General features: G+C 43.4%; 1 protein-coding gene across 1 annotated transcript; it reads right to left on the minus strand.

Moving 5' to 3' along the window:
* Window positions 1-4,382: 4,382 nt before the first annotated feature.
* si:dkeyp-51f12.2 (uncharacterized protein LOC100151460 homolog) lies at window positions 4,383-21,850 on the minus strand. The gene is made up of 3 exons (XM_039001692.1): window positions 21,764-21,850; window positions 21,387-21,673; window positions 4,383-4,605 (listed from the first exon to the last, which is right to left on the minus strand). Exons 1-3 carry the CDS (start codon window positions 21,848-21,850, stop codon window positions 4,383-4,385), a joined length of 597 nt encoding a protein of 198 aa, XP_038857620.1.
* Window positions 21,851-22,840: the final 990 nt, after the last annotated feature.

Here is a 22,840-nt window from a genome sequence, read left to right on the forward strand (position 1 = left end):
CAACATAAACTGTTGTTTTTGGGACACTTTTCACCCCACTTCGATGCAAAGTGTTCGTAGCATGTTAGGAGAGCATTTTTTATAACCCGAACCCGAACCCTTTTCCTGACCTCAGTCTCCTAACCTGCTATGTTAATTATCCTAACCTTACTAAAGTGTCGTGAAAGGAGTGTTTGCTTTTTACATTTTTGACATTTAGCAGATGCTCTTAGCCTCTTATCCAGAGCGACTTACAATTAGTGCATTAATTTTAAAATATGTGGGACGACCGCATATCACAGTCATAGTAAATACATGTTCCCTCAATTAAATACCTATCAGCAAAGTCAGAGCTAGTAAGGAAGAAAAATGGTAGTTCACGAAAGGCATTTTTTGGGGGTGCTGTGGGATTATTTAAAATACTCTTTGAAGAGGTAGGGTTGTGTTTTCGGAAGATGGGCAGGGACTCTCTGCCATAGTTTCATTTTGAAGCTTGTTCCAACATTGGGGTGCAGGACAGAGAAGAGCTTGGGCTGGGCTCGATTTGGGGTGTAGGGTTTGAGCATAACCTGAAGGTAGGGAGGGGCAGTTCCTCTTGCTGCTCCGTAGACAAGTACCATAGTTATTTTGAGGGTGACATTTCAACCACAAGATTGTCATTTTAGTAACCAAATTTCAACATAGACAAACCTTTAAAACAATGTCAGATCTTCAATGTTATATCCACTATCAGAAAGAACTCAAGGCTGGGCAGCACCTCCTACTGGAGAGCTACCCTTTGGTCTCTCATATATCATTAATGATGCTATTTAGGTCTACAGTGCCTTCAGAAAGTATTCACACCCCTTGACTTTTTCCAAATGTTGTGTTACAAGGTGGGATGGAAATGTATTTCATTGTCATTTTTTGTTAACAATCTACACAAAATACTGTGTAATTCTAACATTTGTAAAATATTTATGAGAAATAAAACGCTGATATATCTTGATTACATAAGTATTCAACCCCCATAGTCAATACATGTTAGAATCACCTTTGGCAGTAATTACAGCTGTGAGTCTTTCTAGGTAAGTCTCTAAGAGCTTTGCACACCTGGATTGTACATTATTTGCACATATTATATATTTATTTATTATTCAAGCTCTGACAAGTTGGTTGTCGATCATTGCTAGAAAGTGATATTGTCTTGCCATAGATTTTCAATTCGATTTAAGTCCAAACTGTAACTAGGCCATTCAGGGACATTCAATGTCATCTTGGTAAGCAACTAGAGTGTATATTTGGCCTTGTGTTTGAGGTTATTGTCCTGCTGAAAGGTGAATTTGTCTCCCAGTGTCTATTGGAAAGCAGACTGAACCAGGTTTTCCTCTAGGATTTTGCCTGTGTTTAGCTCTATTCTATTTATTTTTATCCCAAAAATCTCCCTAGTCCTTGCTGATGACAAACATACATGTTGCAGCCACCACCATGCTTGAAAATATGAATGTGTGCTCACTGATGTGATGTGTTGGATTTGCCTCAAACATAACACTTTGTATTCAGGACACAATTGATTGCTTTGCCACATTTTTATGCAGTTTTACTTTAGTGTCTTTGCGAACAGGATGCATGTTTTGGATTATTTTACTCTGTACAAAAGTTTATTAGCTATGATAGGAGAAAACTGAGGATGGATCAACAACATTGTACTGTAGCTACTCCACAATACTAACCTAAATGACAGAGTGAAAAGATGGAGGCTTGTACAGAGTAAAATAATCCAAAACATGCATCCTGTTCGCAAAGACACTAAAGTATATATATATATAAACATAAATCCACTTTAACATTGTGTGTATTGTGTGTAGGCCAATCTTGTGTGTAGGCCAATCTCAATTTAATCAATTTTAAATTCAGGCTATATAGCATAACAAAATGTGGAAAAAGTCAAGGGATGTGAATACTTCTTATGACTATTGTTTCAATTCAACCCAGAATTCAACAAAACATTGAAAATACAATCGGCCTATAGTTTCAAGCTCTGGTTGATTTCAAATGTATGATCTTTAGTGATATTGAATTGTGTTTGTTTGTCAACAGAACCAAATATCAACATTTGAAGGACATGTGTCTTCTGCTTGGATAGTTATATCTGTGCCACTGACTTAATAGGCTTTAATTCCAGTTTGTCTACAAATTAATATTGATATATTAGATTCACGTCTCCATCTCAACCAAAAATCTAAGTTAAAGAATAGGCATTTCAGTGCATTTAAAGATTGATTTGATTTAGTCTTATTCTTTAATTTAGATTTTTGGTTGAGATGGAGTAATGAATCCAACACATCCAATACATTTTTAATTTGTAGAGAAACTAGAATTAAAGCCAGACTAAGTCAGTGGCACAACTATCCAAGCAGAAGATACATCTCCTTCAAATGTAGATTTTTGGTTGCGTTGATAACCAAACACAATTCAATATCACTTTTGAAATACAATAAATAGCCTATTAAATTGGAAATTCAACTAAGTTTTGGCTGTCTTTTTGATTGGTTGAATATAGGTTGTAATCTCATTGATCAATGTCTCAACTATTCACGTTGAAATTATATGGTGTGCCCAGTAGGATGTGTGTGTTTGTGTGTGTGTGTGAAAGAGAGAACGAGAGACACTTTTGTTTATATTCTATTTCACTTGCTTTGGCGATGTAACATGTTTCCCATACCAATAAAGCCCTTTGGATTGAATTAAGAGTCAGACAGACAGACAGACAGACAGACAGACAGACAGACAGACAGACAGACAGACAGACAGACAGACAGACAGACAGACAGACAGACAGACAGACAGACAGACAGACAGACAGACAGACAGGGAGACAGACAGACAGACAGGGAGACAGGGAGACAGACAGGGAGACAGACAGACAGAGAGGGAGACAGACAGACAGAGAGGGAGACAGACAGACAGACAGACAGAGAGGGAGACAGACAGGGAGACAGACAGGGAGAGAGGGAGGGAGACAGACAGGGAGAGAGGGAGACAGACAGGGAGAGAGGGAGAGAGGGAAAAAGGGAGACAGACAGGAAGAGAGAGAGAGAGAGAGAGAGAGGGAGAGAGGGAGAAAGGGAGACAGACAGGAAGAGAGAGAGAGAGATATATGCCATTCCCATTGTGTGGTGTAATTAATGATCAATAGACTAGTTAAAATGTGTTGGCCTATGTAGGATATTATCTCTGAAGCCGAACATACAAACAGTCAACATACAAACCTCTGTTCATCTGGGTATTATAATCTTCAGTGATTATACTGTAATGATTAACTGGCCAGTCGGGGTTCTCTACTACTAGCATATGGTGATTGAAATATAACCTAACCTGGAATCTAATTCCCAAACTTATACAACCAAATTGCACCAAATAACAATATGTGTATTTATAAAGTACCATCATGTAATCATTAAAACGTGATGAAGTACTTGCCAGCCAAGGAGATACATCTGGGCTGTTTGTGTATGTGAAGCCTGTTTCTTTCTTTCTTTAGCTATCCATTGATGTTGATGATGATGCTGTTCCCTATTGTTGATTAGTGACGTTATTGTGGGGGTAATCAGCACCAGGGATGGGGCCCGAGCTGTACACTCTTATTTAAAAAAAGTGCTATCTAGAACCTTAAGGGGTTCTTCGACTGTCCCCTTAGGAAAACCCTTTGAAGAACCCTTTGAAGAATCCCATGTAGAACCCAGAGGGTTCTACATGGAATCCAAAAAGGGTTCAACCTGGAACAAATAAGGGTTATGCTATGGGGTAGCCAAATAACCCTTTTGGAAAAAAATTCTAAGAGTGTAGGAAGTTGGTGTCTCTGAGCACCATTCTATTATCCTCCTGGTGAATCTCTTCTGGAGGTGTCTTGGGACGGACATCCTGGTGGCAGGACAGGGAGATCATCAGGTGACTGACCACTAGAGGTCCTCATACACACATGTATGTATCACATCTGGATTTTTCGTGTGGATTTCAATAGGATTAGATTGCATGAATTCAATCCAAGTACTCAAACTATTTTGTTGAACTTTACATAATTTAACAGTATTTCAGTTTTATATTCTGTTACACATGCATATACTGTTCCCGAGTTAGCGGAGGCAGGGAGAGGCCCTGAGTGTGGTAAAGTATATGAACAATTTGAAAATGTGTGAATGTCATTTGAAAGGCATTTTGTGAAAACATGCTAAACTACAGGTTGTTGAAGACAGACAGACAGAGACATGTTGCTATACGTGTTGATTCAGGTCCATCTCCTATTCCTGTCACTAACTCTTGGTTGACAGCTGATTAGAGGAGCCTAAGTGAAGGGTGTGGCCACAGTGTTCCTCTTGCGGTGTGGTTGGTGAAGGCAGTGTGTGGGCCTGTCTGAAGTGATGTCACACTTCGAAGCTGATCTCCCGTGATTGGCCAAACAGGGGTTCCGAGGCCAGGTGTCCGTCTGAGTAGGCACGGCGCAAGTGGGTGGAGCTACAGGTGTTCTTGATGGCGACCTCGTAGGGAGGTGGGGGGCCCAGCCAGGGGGGATAGTGGGAGGGGGGGCTGAGCGGGGGGTAGTCCACATCATCACCCCCATTCACACCTCGCTGCTGGTGCTCGGAACTAGACACACAAACACACACCCACATAAGGAACAGTTACAGTACATGCACAGTGCGTTGTGAACTTGAATTGACCTTTTATGCACTTTAAAGGCCCAGTACAGCCAAAAATGTGATATTCCTGTTTTATACAGTGCCTTCGGAAAGTATTCAGACCCCTTGACTTTTTCCACATTTTGTTACGTTACAGCCTTATTCTAAAATGGATTAATTAAATAAAAATCCTAAGCAATCTACACACAATACCCCATAATGACAAAGCGAAAACAGGATTTTAGAAATACCTTATTTACATAAGTATTCACACTCTGCTATGAGACTCGAAATTTAGCTTTCCATTGATCATCCTTGAGATGAGCACTCCAATCAAGTTGTAGAGACCTTTGGTAAATTCAATTGATTGGACATGATTTGGAAAGGCACACACCTGTCTATATAAGGTCCCACAGTTGACAGTGCATGTCAGAGCAAAAACCAAGCCATGAGGTCGAAGGAATTGTCCGTAGAGCTCCGAGACAGGAGTGTCGAAGCACAGATCTGGGTAAGGGTACCATAAAATGTCTGCAGCATTGAAGGTCCCGAAGAACACAGTGGCCTCCATCATTCTTAAATGGAAGAACTTTGAAACCACCAAGACTCTTCCTAGAGCTGGCCGCTTGGCCAAACTATGCAATCGGGGGAGAAGGGCCTTAGTCAGGAAGGTGACCAAGAACCCAATGTCACTCTGACAGAGCTCTAGAGTTCCTCTATGGAGATGGGATAACCTTCCAGAAGGACAACCATCTCTGCAGCACTCCACCAATCAGGCCCTTATGGTAGAGTGGCCAGATGGAAGCCACTCCTCAATAAAAAAATAATAATATATTTAACCTTTATTTAACCAGGTTAGCTAGTTGAGAACAAGTTCTCATCTACAACTGCGACCTGGCCAAGATAAAGCATAGCAGTGTGACACAGACAACAACACAGGCTTACACATGGAATAAACAATAAACAAGCCAATAACACAATAAACAAGTCAATGACACAGTAGAAAGAAAAAAAAGAAAGTCTATATACAGTGTGTGCAAAAGGCATGAGGAGGTAGGCAATAAATAGGCCATAGGAGCGAATAATTACAATTTAGCAGATTAACACTGGAGTGGTAAATGAGCAGATTATGATGTGCAAGTAGAGATACTGGTGTGCAAAAGAGCAGAAAAGTAAATAAAAACAGTATGGGGATGAGGTAGGTAGATTGGGTGGGCTATTTACAGATGGACTATGTACAGCTGCAGCGATCGGTTAGCTGCTCAGATAGCTGATGTTTAAAGTTGGTGAGGGAAATAAAAGTCTCCAGCTTCAGCGATTTTTGCAATTCGTTCCCGTCACTGGCAGCAGAGAACTGGAAGGAAAGTCGGCCAAATGAGGTGTTGGCTTTGGGGATGATCAGTGAGATATACCTGCTGGAACGTGTGCTACGGGGGGGTGTTGTTATTGTGAACAGTGAACTGAGATAAGGCGGAGCTTTACCTAGCATAGACTTATAGATGACCTGGAGCCAGTGGGTCTGGCGACGAATATGTAGCGAGGGCCAGCCCACCAGAGCATACAGGTGTAACGATCGTTGTTTGAAGGATGGTCGGACCAAGATGCAGCGTGGGGTAGGTTAATCATATTTATTTATGTGAACCAGCAACAAAACAATAAAGAGTAACAAAACGAAATGTTCAGCTTTGTAGGGCTAAAAAGCAACAATACAAAATCAAGATCCCACACAAAACAGGTGGAAAAGGCTGCCTAAATATAATCCCCAATCAGAGACAACGATAGACAGCTGCCTCTGATTGGGAACCATACCAGGTCAACATAGAAATGCAAAAACTAGGGATTGGAGGGACGCCATGTGCGACTGACGTGTTTTCCGTTTGCTCCCGTGGTATTTTTAAAGTTTATGTGAATTTTGCAGCAGAACCGTATTTATTTTCATATATTACTTTGGTGATCCCTTCCCGTAAAAACCAAGACTACTTTACTTCCAAATGTCAGCATGTCGACGAAACATAAGGCCAAAAGCATGACTTTGAGAAAACCCGGCCTACAAGACACACTCTCATCACCGCCCTCCCCTGAGCCTGACGGCCCGGGGACTGATACTTTACCCGGGGGGGCGGCTTGGCCTGGCGGCGCTGAAGTGAACATTCTCGAGGCCATCAAACTACTACGCTCTGAGATAGTTGAAATGAAAACGGAGGTGGTTGCTACGATTGAGGCCCGAATAAAGGAGGTTTCTGATACTTTAAAAGCAGATCTAACCATCCTGCGGAACGAGATGGTGCCAGCAATCACATCACTCAAAACAACAATGGCGTCGCACGCTACAACGATTGCAGCACTGGAGACCTTCGCTACAAATGTCTCCGACTTAACTACATCCCTGGAGGCTGACGTGAAACGCCTAGCTGCGGATTTGAAAAAGGTGAAGGAGAGCTGTGTAAGTTTAGAGGGATTCTCTCGCCGCAATAACCTGAGACTTGTATCAGTCCCAGAGTCAGCGGAAATGCCTCGCGCCACGGATTTCGTTTCTGGGCTGCTGAAGGATGTTCTTGCCTTAGATGAAAAGCCCCTGATTGATCGTGCCCACCGGTCGCTGCGCCCAAAGCCCCGGGATGGGGAGAGTCCCCGTGACATAATTCTTCGAGTGCACTTTTTCCATGAGAAGATGGAGATTCTCCGACGAGCCCGCAATACCACTCTGAGCTTTCAAGGACAGAGCTTCTCCATCTACCAGGACTACTCCCCCACTGTTTCCAGGCAGCGCGCAGCTTTCGGACAGGCCAAACGACTACTTCGGGACCATCCAGGTGTGAAGTACGGACTGCGATTCCCGGCCGTTTATGGCTATCTCATGATGGTAAAGACTACACATTTGAATCTCCGGATGAGGCTCTCTCTCACATTCAACGTCACATCAAGAAGTCTTGAACTTGCTCATAGTTCAGCAACTGTTGCTTGCGAACTGTGGATAGTAAGTAACCCACCTGTGGTACAATTATGTTTAGCTACAACATGCTAATTTTGTATAGTTGGGGAGTTGGCGAACCCATTCAGGCTTATTTGATGTGATCTAATGTTTTGATCATCTAGTGTGCTTGCCTTACAAGCATTCAGTCATTTTAATTTCATTGTATTGAGGTTTTACTATACTCCTGTGTTTTCTAGGCTGTCTTGCTCACCTATTCAGTTTGTTTACATAGTGTCTCAGTGACTCAAAATATTCTTGGTTATTTGCTTACTGCATCCGTTTGCATTGACCCAGTAAACAGTAAATGCTTCCCGAGGCGACACGTTTTTTGGGGTCTTCACTTAAATTTTAAAAGTTCTGAGCGTCATTTATGCCCAGCAAGCGTTCAACGTTGCGCACACGTAGTTTTTTGGTCTTGGTTGTAAGCTGTCTTACTACGATTTCCTTACTTCAAATTAGGTTTTCGGCTGAGAGCCTTTATACATTTTATTTATTTTCTTTATTTTCTCTCTCAAATGCCTGTTATAAGACTGGGAATATAATTATATACATCTGCAAGTGGTGCTTTTGTAATTTCGTCTGCACAAGGGATTCACTTTAATTTTTTTTTATTTAAAAAATGATTATCTCTTTTTGCTGTTTGATCCACTAACAAAACGCGACTTTAAAGAGCGGGCCTGTGGGTTTAGGTTTAAGACCGCACTCTCACAGACATACTGTGCGAAGAGAACATGTTCTATTTAGGCTTGTACCTCGTTTGGGGAGGTATTGTCTGGGATGGGGGGAGGGGGTGGGGGGAGGGGTTGAATTGTTCAGTTCTAATGTTGTCATTCTGTCTTTTTTGTTTTTTTTTCTGTACTTTTTCCAAACATCTACCACCGTACATTATTACTCTGAGACAAGTTATTCTGGGGTTTTTGGGCGCTCATTGCTTTTCCATTCTATGCTCTAATGACAGGGTTGTATAACGGGAATGCCCAGAGGGGCCGAAACAATGCGATCAAGTACATCTCGTGGAACATCAAAGGGGTTAATAACCCAGTGAAGCGTAAGAGGGTGTTGACACACTTAAAGGGTTTGAATGCAAATGTTGCATTTCTACAAGAGACTCACTTGAGGACTGGTGAGCACTTTAGGATGCGTAGGGACTGGGTTGGTCAAGTGTTCCACTCTAACTTTCATAGTAAATCAAGAGGGGCTGCCATTTTGGTTGATAAAGCCACTCCCTTTGTAGCTTCTGAGGTTATTGCTGATCCTAAGGGACGATACGTCATAGTAACCGGTAAACTGTTTTCTACCCCTCTTGTTTTGGCTAGTGTTTATGCTCCCAATTGGGATGACACAAGTTTCATTTCTTCCTTTTTGTCTGCTATACCCAATTTAGATTCTCATTTGTTGATTTTAGGGGGGGATTTCAACTGCAAAATGTCCCCAGTTCTTGACAAGTCCTCACGAACAACTACAGGCCCATCTAAATGTGCCCTACTTATTCAAGCCTTTCTTCAGAAATATGCCATGTTTGAGGCCTGGCGTTTCCTACATCCTACAGATAGACAGTATTCCTTTTATTCTCATGTTCATCAAACATACTCCCGGATTGATTACTTCTTTTTGGACAAAAAACTTCTGCCTAACCTTCGGCAGTGTACTTACAAGAGTATTGTTATTTCTGACCATTCACCATTAGTGCTTGAACTAGAGTTTCCCCAGCGACCTCCTATGTGTTATCAATGGCGTCTTAACCCCATTTTACTCTCAGATAAGGAGTTTGTCAATTTCATTTCTTCTGAAATCACCTTATTCCTAGAAACTAATTCAAAACCAGGTATGTCCTGCTCTACCATATGGGAGTCTCTCAAAGCATACCTACGTGGCCAAATTATTTCTTATACAGCCAACCAAAACAGAGTTCGCTCTCAGCGACTTCGGGACCTGAGCGAATCCATAGCCACATTGGATGAGAAGTATGCTACGGTTCCTTCCTCTGATCTGCATAAAGAACGCCAACTACTCCAATCTGAATTTGATGAGCTTTCTACCAGGCAAGCTGAACAGTTACTCTTGCGAGCTCGGTACAGAGTGTATGAACAAGGCGACAAGGCCAGTAAACTCCTTGCACATCAGATCCGTAAATCTGAGGCCTCACGTTTAATCCCACAAATAAGGACCCCGTCTGGTGCCACCACAGTTATACATAAAGAGATCAATGATCAATTCAAACAATTTTACTCTGCGCTATACACCTCTGAATCCCCTCAAGACCCTTTGCTGATTGATTCCTTCTTTAATGGCCTGAATATGCCTTCAATTGATACAGACACCCATGACTGTCTAGAAGAAGAATTTACACCTGAGGAGATTGCAACAGCAGTGTCCGCAATGAAAAGTGGTAAATCACCGGGTCCGGATGGTTTTCCAACCGAATTTTACAGGACGTTTTCTGGTCTGCTTTGCCCATTCTTGTCTCGAATATTTGCAGAGTGCCTTAATACCTCAAAGCTACCGCCTAGTCTTTATCAGGCTTCAATTTCATTACTATTAAAGAAAAACAAAGACCCCCTGGAATGTGGATCCTATCGCCCAATCTCGCTTTTAAACTGTGATTACAAAATCCTAGCCAAGCTTTTAGCCATCCGTATGGAAGGCTCGCTGCATCAAGTAATACACTCTGACCAGACTGGCTTTGTGAGAAATAGGCATTTGTTTTTCAATATTAGGCGCCTTATGAATATACTGTACTCCCCAGCGTCGGAGGACCCAGAGGTGGTGGTCTCACTTGATGCAGAAAAAGCGTTTGACCGCGTTGAGTGGGATTACCTAACAGCTACCCTTTATAGATTTGGCTTTGGCCCCAAATTCATTGCGTGGATAAAGATTCTTTATTTTTCCCCCATGGCTTCGGTACGGACTAACAACTTGTCCTCTGACTATTTTCCCTTGCACCGCGGATCCAGACAAGGCTGTCCACTCTCCCCCTTGTTGTTTGCTTTGGCAATCGAACCTCTCGCCATTGCACTACGCTCTAATGATGCCATTCAAGGAATAAGCAGGACGGGCTCAGAGCAGAAAGTCTCGCTATATGCGGATGACCTCCTTTTGTTTATCTCTAACCCTGATACCTCATTGCCACGCGCCTTATCTGTTCTTAAAAGGTTTGGATCAATCTCAGGGTACAAGCTGAATCTAGGCAAGAGTGAGCTTTTTCCTGTAAACAAGGCTGCTTTAAAGTGCTCTTTTACAAGTTCTCAGTTTAGGATTGTCCGGGATCAATTCACCTACTTGGGAGTTAAAGTGACAAGGAAATATTCAAATCTGTTTCAGGAAAACTTGGTTGCTCTAGCAGACAGTTTGAAACAATCTTTTACTTTTTGGAATGCGCTACCTCTTTCTCTTATCGGAAGGATTAATGTCATTAAAATGAGTGTGTTGCCCAAATTTCTATATTTATTTCAATGTTTACCCATTTTTATTCCAAAATCTTTTTTTATTTCACTGGATCAAACATTCATGCATTTTATTTGGGATGGCAAGGTACCATGGATTGGTAGAAAACATTTACAGAAGCCTAAGTCATTGGGGGGTTTAGCTCTACCAAATTTTCAGACATACTATTGGGCTGCAAATTTCAGAGCCCTTCTGTACTGGCTGCAGACTGATCCTACTGGCCCTAGACCAATCTGGGTCCAGATGGAGTCTGAATCGTGTAAACCTGCTGCACTTTCTTCTGTGTTGTGCTCGTCTCTCCCAGTGTCCCTAGGCAAAAGGTGTGTCAACCCAATTGTAAAGCAGTCTCTTAAAATTTGAATCAGTTCCGTTTAGCCTTTGGCCTCCGAGGCTTTTCTCTATCAGGCCCAATCAATCAGAACATTTTATTTCCTCCATCTTTGAATGATGGGGCTTTTGGCATCTGGCACTCACTAGGCCTCTCCTCACTAGCCCAATTATTCTTTGATGATACATTTGCCTCTTTTGCTCAGCTACAGGAAAGGTTCAACCTCCCCCAATCCCACTTTTTCCGCTATCTCCAGACTAGGAACTTTGTCAGAGCTAACACACCTGAATTTCCCCATAGGCCTGCGAATACAGCTATAGAGAGCATCCTGGAGCTGAACAAGCTTCCTAGGGGCGCAATTTCAGATGTATATGCAATCATTCATGACTTACAGAACCCTTCTTTGGTGCCCTTAAAGACTCGATGGGAAAAGGATTTGGGGGAGGAACTTGGGGAAGACACCTGGGAATCTGTGCTGCGCAGGGTGCATTCGTCCTCTTTTAGCACTAGACACAGCCTCATTCAATTCAAGGTGGTTCACCGTATCCACTGGTCTGGGGCCAGACTTGGAAGAATATTCTCTGATTTTGATCCTACCTGTGTCAGATGTAAAATTGAACCAGCCACACTGTTGCATATGTTCTGGGGCTGTCATAAACTGTCAGGTTTCTGGGAATTAATATTTAAATGTTTCTCTGATATATATAACACTGTTATAGATCCCTCTCCCCTTACAGCCCTTTTTGGAGTACTGCCCATAGGTACCCCCCTGTCAAGAATCCAGTCGGACACTGTTGCTTATACAACTCTTTTAGCTAGACGGCTAATACTACAGAACTGGAAGATGGCAGCTCCCCCATCTTATAAATATTGGGTGAGAGATGTGTTGTGCTCTCTGAAACTAGAACAAATTCAATTCAATTCACGTGGGAACCCCAAACTGTTTAATGAGGCTTGGGCTCCATTCCGGTCTTACTTTAAACAGTCCATCCTCTGATGGCATTCCTATTAAACTTCTTGCCACTATAGGGGGTGCTGTTTCGCATTAGCATAATTTGCTCTACAGATTAAACTGCCTAGTACTCAATTCTTGCTCGTACAATATGCATATTATTGTTATTATTTGATAGAAAACACTCTCTAGTTTCTATAGCCGTTTGAATTATGTCTCTGAGTGAAACAGAACTCATTCTACAGCACTTTTCCTCCCAGTGTGTGAGATTTCAGAAATCTTGGCCTCTGGTTCCAGATCAGTTTTAAAGTCCCTGTAAATCCTATGAGGATACAAACACTGCCCACGCCTTCCTCTAGATGTCAGTAAGTGGTGACAATTTGAATGGAGTCGATTGCGCAATCAGGGCCTCTATAAATCACCAAATACCGGAAGTAGCGTTCTTTTGGACCCTGCGCTCAACGCAAGAAGGACGTCGGACTGGCCTTTTTCCAAGCCTTGGTTTAGCCAGTAATATAGCGCCGGTCATGTTTTTACTCGTTATAGGTGTTAAAAACATCATAAGGTAGTTAATTTAAACCGTTTTATAGCAATTTATATCCGTTTAATGCGATTTTGAGGCATTTCTATGTGATGCTCTTTGAAGCGCCGGGCACGTTTCGGGGTCCCGGTCGAACGTTAGTGGGCATTTCGACGGACAGAGGACATCTTTCGACCAAAAGAAGATTAGACCCAAGAAAGGATACATTGCCCAAGATTCTGATGGAAGATCACCTCATAGTAAGAAATATTTAAGATGATAAATCGTTGTTCTGTCGAAAAATTTTAAACGCATATTCCGCCATTTTGTTTGGTATAGCTTCGCTTGGCGAACCCTGTATTGCACAGTAAGGATAATTTTAGAAATGTAATTCAGCGATTGCATTAAGAACTAATTTGTCTTTCGATAGCTGTCCAACTTATATTTTTTTAGTCAAGTTTATGAATAGTTATCCATGAGACAAGATCACTGTGAAAGATGGCGTCCGACATTTTCAGGCTAGTTTTGCTAGTATTGTCATTGTATAACCACGGTTGTTTGTGGCTAAATATGCACATTTTCGAACAAACTCTATATGTATGTTGTAATATGATGTTACAGGAGTGTCATCGGAAGAATTCTGAGAAGGTTAGTGAAAAAATTAATATATTTTGGCGATGATAACGATATCGCTCTCTTTGGCTTGAATCAATGGTCGGGTAACGTTTGCATATGTGGTATGCTAATATAACGATTTATTGTGTTTTCGCTGTAAAACACTTAGAACATCTGAAATATTGTCTGAATTCACAAGATCTGTGTCTTTCCATTGCTGTGAGTTGTGTATTTTTAAGAAATGTTTTATGATTAGTAATTAGGTAATACACGTTGCTCTGTGTATTTATTCTAGTCGAGTTGTGATGGTGGGTGCAATTGTAAACTATGATTTATACCTGAAATATGCACATTTTTCTAACAAAACCTATCCTATACAATAAATATGTTATCAGACTGTCATCTGATGAGGTTTTTTCTTGGTTAGTGGCTATCAATATCTTTATTTGGCCGAATTGGTGATAGCACCTGATGGAGTAAGAAACTGATGGAGTTAGGAAAGTTGTGTCTTTTGCTAACGTGGTTAGCTAATAGATTTACATATTTTGTCTTCCCTGTAAAACATTTTAAAAATCTGAAATGGTGGCTTTATTCACAAGATCTGTATCTTTCATTTGGTGTCTTGGACTTGTGATTTAATGATATTTAGATGCTACTATTTAATTGTGACGCTATGCTAGCGATGCTAATCAGTGTGGGGGGGGGGGGTGGGGGGTGATCCCGGATACGGGGTTGAGGTTCGGTAAAGGTTAAAACCAAAATAAGTCTGTATTTGACCCCCCTGTGACTTAGGGGTTGGATGAGCATTTCTCTGTGTTTTTTTCTGGGGTGGGGGTGGGGGGCATTAAGGTTGATGTGCTTATTGATTGTGACCTGTGGATGCCTTGTTCATCCTGCCCGGGCAGAGACTAAGGTGTGAGCTTGTTTTTCCCAGTTATTTTTATTTTTTAATTCTGTTCACGCCTACATAAAATTATTATTATTCATTTTTTATTTTAAAGCATTGTAACTTTTTATTTTTGGTCCAGTGGATGGTCGGTCTGTGGCCTTGACTGTCTGTGAGTGGTTGCATTTCTCCACCCCATCCCTTGACTGTTTACAGGAACAATGGTGAGGTGTTTGCTCTGTCCCTATACTATAGATTGCCCTTTAACCTTTTGTAGCCTTCTGCCTGGTGTGTTTAACTTGTCTAAAGTATGGTATCTTTAAAGTTATTTTTTTTATATGTATTATTTGTATTTTTTCTAGTTGAGTATATTATTTATATTGCTTTGTCTTGTCTGTGTGTGTAAAACTTAATAAACAGAGTTTTCAAAGAAATGCAAAAACTAGAGTACCCACCCTAGTCACACCCTGACCTAACCAAAATAGAGAATAAAAAGGATCTCTAAGGTCAGGGCGTGACAACAGGTCGCAGTGGTGGGTGGTATAAGGTGATTTGGTAACAAAACGGATGGCACTGTGATAGACTGCATCCAGATTGCTGAGTAGAGTATTGGAAGCTATTTTGTAGAAGACATCGCCGAAGTCGAGAATCGGCAGGATAGTCAGTTTTACTAGGGTATGTTTGGCGGCGTGAGTGAAGGAGGCTTTGTTGTGAAATAGAAAGCCGATTCTAGATTTGATTTTGGATTGGAGATGTTTAATATGAGTCTGGAAGGACAGTTTACAGTCTAGCCAGACACCTAGGTATTTATAGTTGTCCACATATTCTAGGTCAGAACCGTCCAGGGTGCTGATGCTAGTCGGGCGGGCAGGTGCGGGCAGCGAACGGTTGAAAAGCATGCATTTGGTTTTACTAGCGTTTAAGAGCAGTTGGAGGCCACGGAAGGAGTGTTGTATGGCATTGAAGCTCGTTTGGAGGTTAGTTAGCACAGTGTCCAAGGAAGGACCAGAAGTATACAGAATGGTGTCGTCTGCGTAGAGGTGGATCAGGGAATCGCCCGCAGCAAGAGCGACATCATTGATATATACAGAGAAAAGAGTCAGCCCGAGAATTGAACCCTGTGGTACCCCCATAGAGACTGCCAGAGGTCCGGACAACATGCCCTCCGATTTGACACACTGAACTCTGTCTGCAAAGTAGTTGGTGAACCAGGCGAGGCAGTCATTAGAGAAACGAAGGCTGTTGAGTCTGCCGATAAGAATACGGTGATTGACAGAGTCGAAAGCCTTGGCCAGGTCGATGAAGACGGCTGCACAGTACTGTCTTTTATCGATGGTGGTTATTATATCATTTAGTACCTTGAGCGTGGCTGAGGTGCACCTGTGACCGGCTCGGAAACCGGATTGCACAGCGGAGAAGGTACGGTGGGATTCGAAATGGTCAGTGATCTGTTTATTAACTTGGCTTTTGAAGACTTTAGAGAGGCAGGGCAGGATGGATATAGGTCTATAGCAGTTTGGGTCTAGAGTGTCACCCCCTTTGAGGAGGGGGATGACTGCGGCAGCTTTCCAATCTTTAGGGATCTCGGACGATACGAAAGAGAGGTTGAACAGGCTGGTAATAGGGGTTGCAACAATGGCGGCGGATAGTTTTAGAAAGAGAGGGTCCAGATTGTCTAGCCCAGCTGATTTGTAAGGGTCCAGGTTTTGCAGCCCTTTCAGAACATCTGCTATCTGGATTTGGGTGAAGGAGAAGCTGGGGAGGCTCGGGCGAGTAGCTGCGGGGGGGCGGAGCTGTTGGCCAGGGTTGGAGTAGCCAGGAGGAAAGCATGGCCAGCCGTAGAGAAATGCTTATTGAAATTTTCGATTATCATGGATTTATCGGTGGTGACCGTGTTACCTAGCCTCAGTGCAGTGGGCAGCTGTTCTCCATAGACTTTACAGTGTCCCAAAACTTTTTGGAGTTAGAGCTACAGGATGCAAATTTCTGCTTGAAAAAGCTAGCCTTTGCTTTCCTGACTGACTGCGTGTTTTGGTTCCTGACTTCCCTGAACAGTTGCATATCGCGGGGACTATTCAATGCTATTGCAGTCCGCCACAGGATGTTTTTGTGCTGGTCAAGGGCAGTCAGGTCTGGAGTGAACCAAGGGCTATATCTGTTCTTAGTTCTGCATTTTTTGAAAGGGGCATGCTTATCTAAGATGGTGAGGAAATTACTTTTAAAGAACGACCAGGCATCCTCGACTGACGGGATGAGGTCAATATCTTTCCAGGATACCCAGGCCAGGTCGATTAGAAAGGCCTGCTCACAGAAGTGTTTTAGGGAGCGTTTGACAGTGATGAGGGGTGGTCGTTTGACCGCGGACCCATAGCGGATACAGGCAATGAGGCAGTGATCGCTGAGATCCTGATTGAAAACAGCAGAGGTCAAGTTGGAAGTTGTTCAGGATAATGTCTATGAGGGTGCCCATGTTTACGGATTTAGGGTTGTACCTGGTGGGTTCCTTGATGATTTGTGTGATATTGAGGGCATCTAGCTTAGATTGTAGGACTGCCGGGGTGTTAAACATATCCCAGTTTAGGTCACCTAACAGAACGAACTCTGAAGCTAGATGGGGAGCGATCAATTCACATATGGTGTCCAGGGCACAGCTGGGAGCGAGGGGGGTCGGTAGCAGGCAGCAACAGTGAGAGACTTATTTCTGGAGAGATTCATTTTTTTAATTAGAAGTTCGAACTGTTTGGGTATATACCTGGAAAGTATGACAGAACTTTGCAGGCTATCTCCGCAGTAGATTGCAACTCCTCCCCCTTTGGCAGTTCTATCTTGACGGAAAATGTTGTAGTTGGGTATGGAAATCTCCAAATTTTTGGTGGTCTTCCTAAGCCAGGATTCAGGCACGGCAAGGACATAAGGGTTGGCGGAGTGTGCTAAAGCAGTGAGTAAAACAAACTTAGGGAGGAGGCTTCTGATGTTAACATGCATGGAACCAAGGCTTTTTCGATCACAGAAGTCAACAAATGAGGGTGCCTGGGGACACGCAGGGCCTGGGTTTACCTCCACATCACCAGAGGAACAGAGGAGGAGTAGGATGAGGGTACGGCTAAAGGCTATCAAAACTGGTCGTCTAGAGCGTTGGGGACAAAGAATAAAAGGAGCAGATTTCTGGGCGTGGTAGAATAGATTCAGGGCATAATGTGCAGACAGTGGTATGGTGGGGTGCGGGTACAGTGGAGGTAAGCCCAGGCTCTGAGTGATGAGAAGAGAGGTTGCATCTCTGTGGGTTATAATAGGTGAGGTCACCACATGTGTGGGAGGTGATACAAAGGAGGTATCTAAGGCATGTACAGTGGGACTAGGGGCTCCGCAGTAAACTAAAACAATGATAATTACCCTAAACAACAGTATACAAGGCATATTGACATTTGAGAGAGACATAAAGCGAGGCATAAAGCAATCACAGGTGTTGATTGGGAGAGCTAGCTAAGACAACAACGGGTAAGACAACAACAGCTAATCAGCTAAAACAACAACAACAGGTAAAATGGCGATGAATGGGCAGAGAGGTTCGGTTAACTACACACAGGGCCTGAGTTCGGGGCTAGGGCCGACAGATAAACAAAGGTAAACAAAGTGGAGTACCGTGATTAATGAACAGTCCAGCAGGCATCAGCTATGTAGCCAAGTGATCATTGGGTCCAGTGTACAGCAATAGATGAAACAGGGAAGCCGCTAGGTATTCGTTACTACGCTAGCACGCGGGAGACACGGCGTTTAAAGTTAGCAGTCCGGGGTAAGTAGAAGCATCTGCTCCGTCGTCCGGCAAAGGCCGGTTGAAGGCACAGCTGATGGAATTACGTCTGCGGACCAGTCGTGGTGGTACGGTGGGGAGCCGTGTCGACGAAGGGACCGGGCCAGATGGCGAAAGAGGTATTGTAGTTGTTGTAGCACATGACAGCCCGCTTGGAGTTTGCCAAAAGGCACCTAAAGACTCTCAGACCATGATAAACAAAATTCTCTGGTCTAATGAAACCAAGATTGAACTGTTTGTCCTGAATGCCAAGAGCCACATCTAGAGGAAACCTGGCACCATCCCTACGGTGAAGAGTGGTGGTGGCAGCATCATGCTGTGGGGATGTTTTTCAGCGGCAGGGACTGGGAGACTAGTCAGGATCGAGGCAAAGATGAACAGAGCAAAGTACAGAGAGATCCTTGATGAAAACCTGCTCCAGAGCACTCAGGACCTCAGACTGGGGTGAAGGTTCACCATTCAACAGGACAACGACCCTAAGCACACAGACAAGACAACGCAGGAGTGGCTTCGGGACAAGTCTCTGAATATCCTTGAGTGGCCCAGCCAGAGCCTGGACCTGATCAAACATCTCTGGAGAGCCTTGAAAATAGCTGTGCAGCAACGCTCCCCATCCAACATGACAGAGCTTGAGAGGATCTGCAGAGAAGAATGGGAGAAACTTTCCAAATACAGGTGTGCCAAGCTTGTAGTGTCATACCCAAGAAAACGCAATGCTGTAATCGCTGCCAAAGGTGCTTCAAGAAAGTACTGGGTAAAGGGTCTGAATACTTATGTAAATGTGATATGTCCATTTTTATTTTTTATAAATAAGCGAAAATGTCCCAAAAGAATTGTGTGTAGATTGATGAGGGGGCAAAACAATTCAATACATTTTAGAATAAGGCTGTAAAATAACAAAGTTTGGAAAAAGTCAAGGGGTCTGAATACCTTCCGAAGGCAATAGACAGTTTATTAGGTACACCCATCTAGTACTGGGTTGGCCCCCCTTTGCCTACAGAACATCCTGAATTCTTCGGGGCATTCTACAAGGTGTGGGAAATGTTTACATGGATGTTGGTCCATGCTGAAGCAATGGTCAAATCAAATCAAATGTTATTTCTCACATGCTCAGAATAAAACATGTGTAGATCTTACAGTGAAATGCTTACTTACAAGCCCTTAACCAACAATGCAGTTAAGTAAAAATAAGATTTAAGTAAAAAATAAAAAATAACAGTAACAAATATTTAAAGAGCAGCATTAATAACCATAACGAGGCTATATTACGAGGGTACCGGTGCATAGTCAGTGTGCAGGGGCACCGGTTAGTCGAGGTAATTGAGGTAATATGTACATGTAGGTAGAGTTATTAAAGTGACTATGCATAGATAATAAACAGAGAGTAGCAGCATAAAAGAGGGGGGGTGCAAATAGTCTGGGTAGCCATTTCATTAGCTGTTCAGGAGTCTTATGGCTTGGGGGTAGTTGTTAAGGAGTCTTTTGAACCTAGACTTGGCGCTCCGGTACCGCTTGCTGTGCGGTAGCAGAGAAAACAGTCTATGACTAGGGTGGCTGGAGTCTTTGACAATTTTTAGGGCCTTCCTCTGACACCGCCTGGTATAGAGGTCCTGGATTGCAGGAAGCTTGGCCCCAGTGATGTACTGGACTGTACGCATTACCCTCTGTAGTGCCTTGCGGTCGGAGGCCGAGCAGTTGCCATACCAGGCAGTGATGCAACCAGTCAGGATGCTCTTGATGGTGCAGCTGTAGAACCTTTTGAGGATCTAAGGACCCATGCCAAATCTTTTCAGTCTCCTGAGGGGGAATAAGCTTTGTCGTTCCCTCTTTACAACTGTCTTGGTGTGTTTGGACCATGATAGTTTGTTGGTATTGTGGACACCAAGAAACTTGAAGCTCTCAACCTGCTCCACTACAGCCTTGTCGATGAGAATGGGGGCGTCCTCGGTCCTCCTTTTCCTGTAGTCCACAATCATCTCCTTTGTCTTGATCACGTTGAGGGAGAGGTTGTTGTCCTGGCACCACATGGCCAGGTCTCTGACCTCCTCCCTATAGGCTGTCTCCTTGTTGTCGGTGATCAGGCCTACCACTGTTGTGTCATCTGCAAACTTAATGATGGTGTTGGAGTCGTGCCTGGCCATGCAGTCATGAGTGAACAGGGGGTACAGGAGGGGACTGAGCACGCACCCCTGAGGGGCCCCTGTGTTGAGGATCAACGTGGTAAGGGTTGTTATCTACCCTTACCACCTGGGGGTGTCCAGGATCTAGTTTCAGAGGGAGGTGTTTAGTCTCAGGGTCCTTAACTTAGTGATGAGGTTTGAGGGCCCTATGGTGTTGAAAGTTGAGCTGTAGTCAATGAATAGCATTCTCACATAGGTGTTCCTTTTGTCAAGGTGGGAAAGCAATGGCTCATCCGTGACAAGGATCGGCAAGTTGTGCATTCTGAGATGTCGTTCTGCACATCACTGTTGTACTGCGCCATTATTTGTCTGTTTGTCTGTTAGCTTGCACGATTCTTGCCATTCTCCTTCAACCTCTCTCATCAACAAGCTGTTCTTGCCCACAGGACTGCCGCTGGCTGAATGTTTTTTTGCTTGTCGCACAATTCTCGGTAAACGCTTGCCTTGACACTGTCGTGCGGGAAAATCCCAGGGGGGGGGGGGGGCTTTCTGAGATACTGGATTTGACGCGCTTGGCACTGACAATCATACCAAACTCAAAGTTGCTTAGGACACTTTTTCTTTGCCCATTCTAACATTTAATCGAACAGTAACTGAATGCCTTGATGCCTATCTGCCTGCTTTATATAGTAAGCCATGGCCAGGTGACTCACTGTCTGTAGGAGTGATCAATTTTTGTGAATGGGGTTGTGTACCTAATAAACTGGCCGGTGAGTTTATTTCCACACACTGAGTCTAGAATAATATTGTGAAATTGTGAACATTATTATAATGCCCTTTCAGTGTAAGAACTGTTTGAAAATACCGCCTGAAATGTCTGCCTGTTTTGGTGGGACAGTCCTTGCAGTCCTTGCAAAATTCTTGCATGAGGGATTTCTGTTTGGTAAGAAGCTATTTTTGTTTCTTTTTTACCATATTAATTGAAAAAAAAATCACAGTAATGTACTTAATTGTTACCCAGAAATTATTTGATATTGAGATAAAAACGGCTGCATTAGACCTTTAAATTCAACAATACCAATTCAAGAAGGATGCTATACACCTCTGCAGTAGGGCTGATTGTGACTCTGGGAAGTGTCCAACAGGACCAGGGTGGCTGAAGAGGACGTGGCCCAGGTCAGGATGGGCGTACCGGCCAAGGTAGTTGAGGTCTGGGTGTGGATAGGGGTAGTTGGGGTGTTGTCCCTGGTGAGGATAGTGGGGGATGTTGGGGTACTCTCCCTGGCTGTACTCTACGTGGTTCTTGTTGTTCATGGCCCAGAATAGCCCCAGAATCAGCATGATGGCTCCCAGAACCACGCAGCACAGAGAGAAGGCCTGCAGGCGACTCTACAATCATAACAACATCATATTTGTATTAACATGAATTATAACAATAATAGTAATACATTTCACATTGTATTTCTTTATAGTACCCACCTGAGGGGAGGTGAGAAAGGCAGTGGAGCCACCTGTCACAATGAGGAAGAATCCGAGGAAGATGGCTGCTTGGTGGAGGGAAGGCATCGCTCCGGAACCCCCGGGGATGGTGTTTGTTAGTCTCTGTGGTGTAGGGAAGGCATCTCCCTCTCCATGGGACCACCGGGGATGGAAAATATTAGTCTTCCCAGTGGAGTAACCCCCTGGTAAATAACCCTAACCTCCGTTAGGCGTGCTCTGTCCCGGTCAGTTCCATGGGACCAGGTCCAATTCTAAGTGTGCTTCCGTGTCGGTTATTTGGGATTCAAGAAGCAATGAGATGATGAATGGTGCTGAAGTTAAAGGAGAGTTAAAGTTTAAAAACATTCCCACAGAGTCCCGTTACCTCCAGGTATTAAGACAAATAAAACGGGTGAAATGTTGGTCTTTTATTCCTTCCAGGCTGGATAACGAAATTAAGACAAAAGATGAAATGATCTCCATCAATTTATTTTAGAATAATAGACACATTTCCCAATGATATCCAGAGGCTCGCATGAAAAACTGTCAATATAATACAGTTTCTTAGATAAAGGCACATTTTCTCTGAAAGCAGGAGAGCATTGCCCGGGAGGGCTGAGTTTCTGTATGAGTGAGAGAAAGAAAGAGAGAGAGAGAGAGAGAGAGAGAGAGAGAGAGAGAGAGAGAGTGTGTGTGTGTGTGTGTGTGTGTGTGTGTGTGTGTGTGTGTGTGTGTGTGTGTGTGTGTGTGTGTGTGTGTGTGTGTGTGTGTGTGTGTGTGTGTGTGTGTGTGTGTGTGTGTGTGTGTGCGCGTGTGCGTGTGTGCGTGTGCGTGCGTGCGTGCGTGTGTGTGTGTGTGTTCCGGATTGGAGAGACAGACAAGCTGACAGCAGAAACCATTAAGGATCCTTACTGGCGCCCCACCCTCTGTCTAATGTGTGTGTACCACTCACCAGCCTAGTAATGCTCCATTCATGTGTGTGTGTGCGCGCATGCCTGGGTGTATGTGTGTTTTCATGTTCACTCCTTTTTATTTGACCCAACAATTGAAAGTGAATTAAACAGATTTTCATTGAAG

Source organism: Salvelinus namaycush, chromosome 10 (genome assembly GCF_016432855.1).
Source record: "Salvelinus namaycush isolate Seneca chromosome 10, SaNama_1.0, whole genome shotgun sequence".
NCBI lineage: Eukaryota > Metazoa > Chordata > Actinopteri > Salmoniformes > Salmonidae > Salvelinus > Salvelinus namaycush.

Excerpts from the sequence above, each read along its gene's own strand:
- si:dkeyp-51f12.2 (XM_039001692.1), bottom strand. The coding sequence starts at position 21,850 with ATGCCTTCCCTCCACCAAGCAGCCATCTTCCTCGGATTCTTCCTCATT. Across the intron at positions 21,674-21,763 it reads CCTTTCTCACCTCCCCTCAG|AGTCGCCTGCAGGCCTTCTC; the intron begins GTGGGTACTATA and ends TTATGATTGTAG. Across the intron at positions 4,606-21,386 it reads CAATCAGCCCTACTGCAGAG|TTCCGAGCACCAGCAGCGAG; the intron begins GTGTATAGCATC and ends TTGTGTGTCTAG.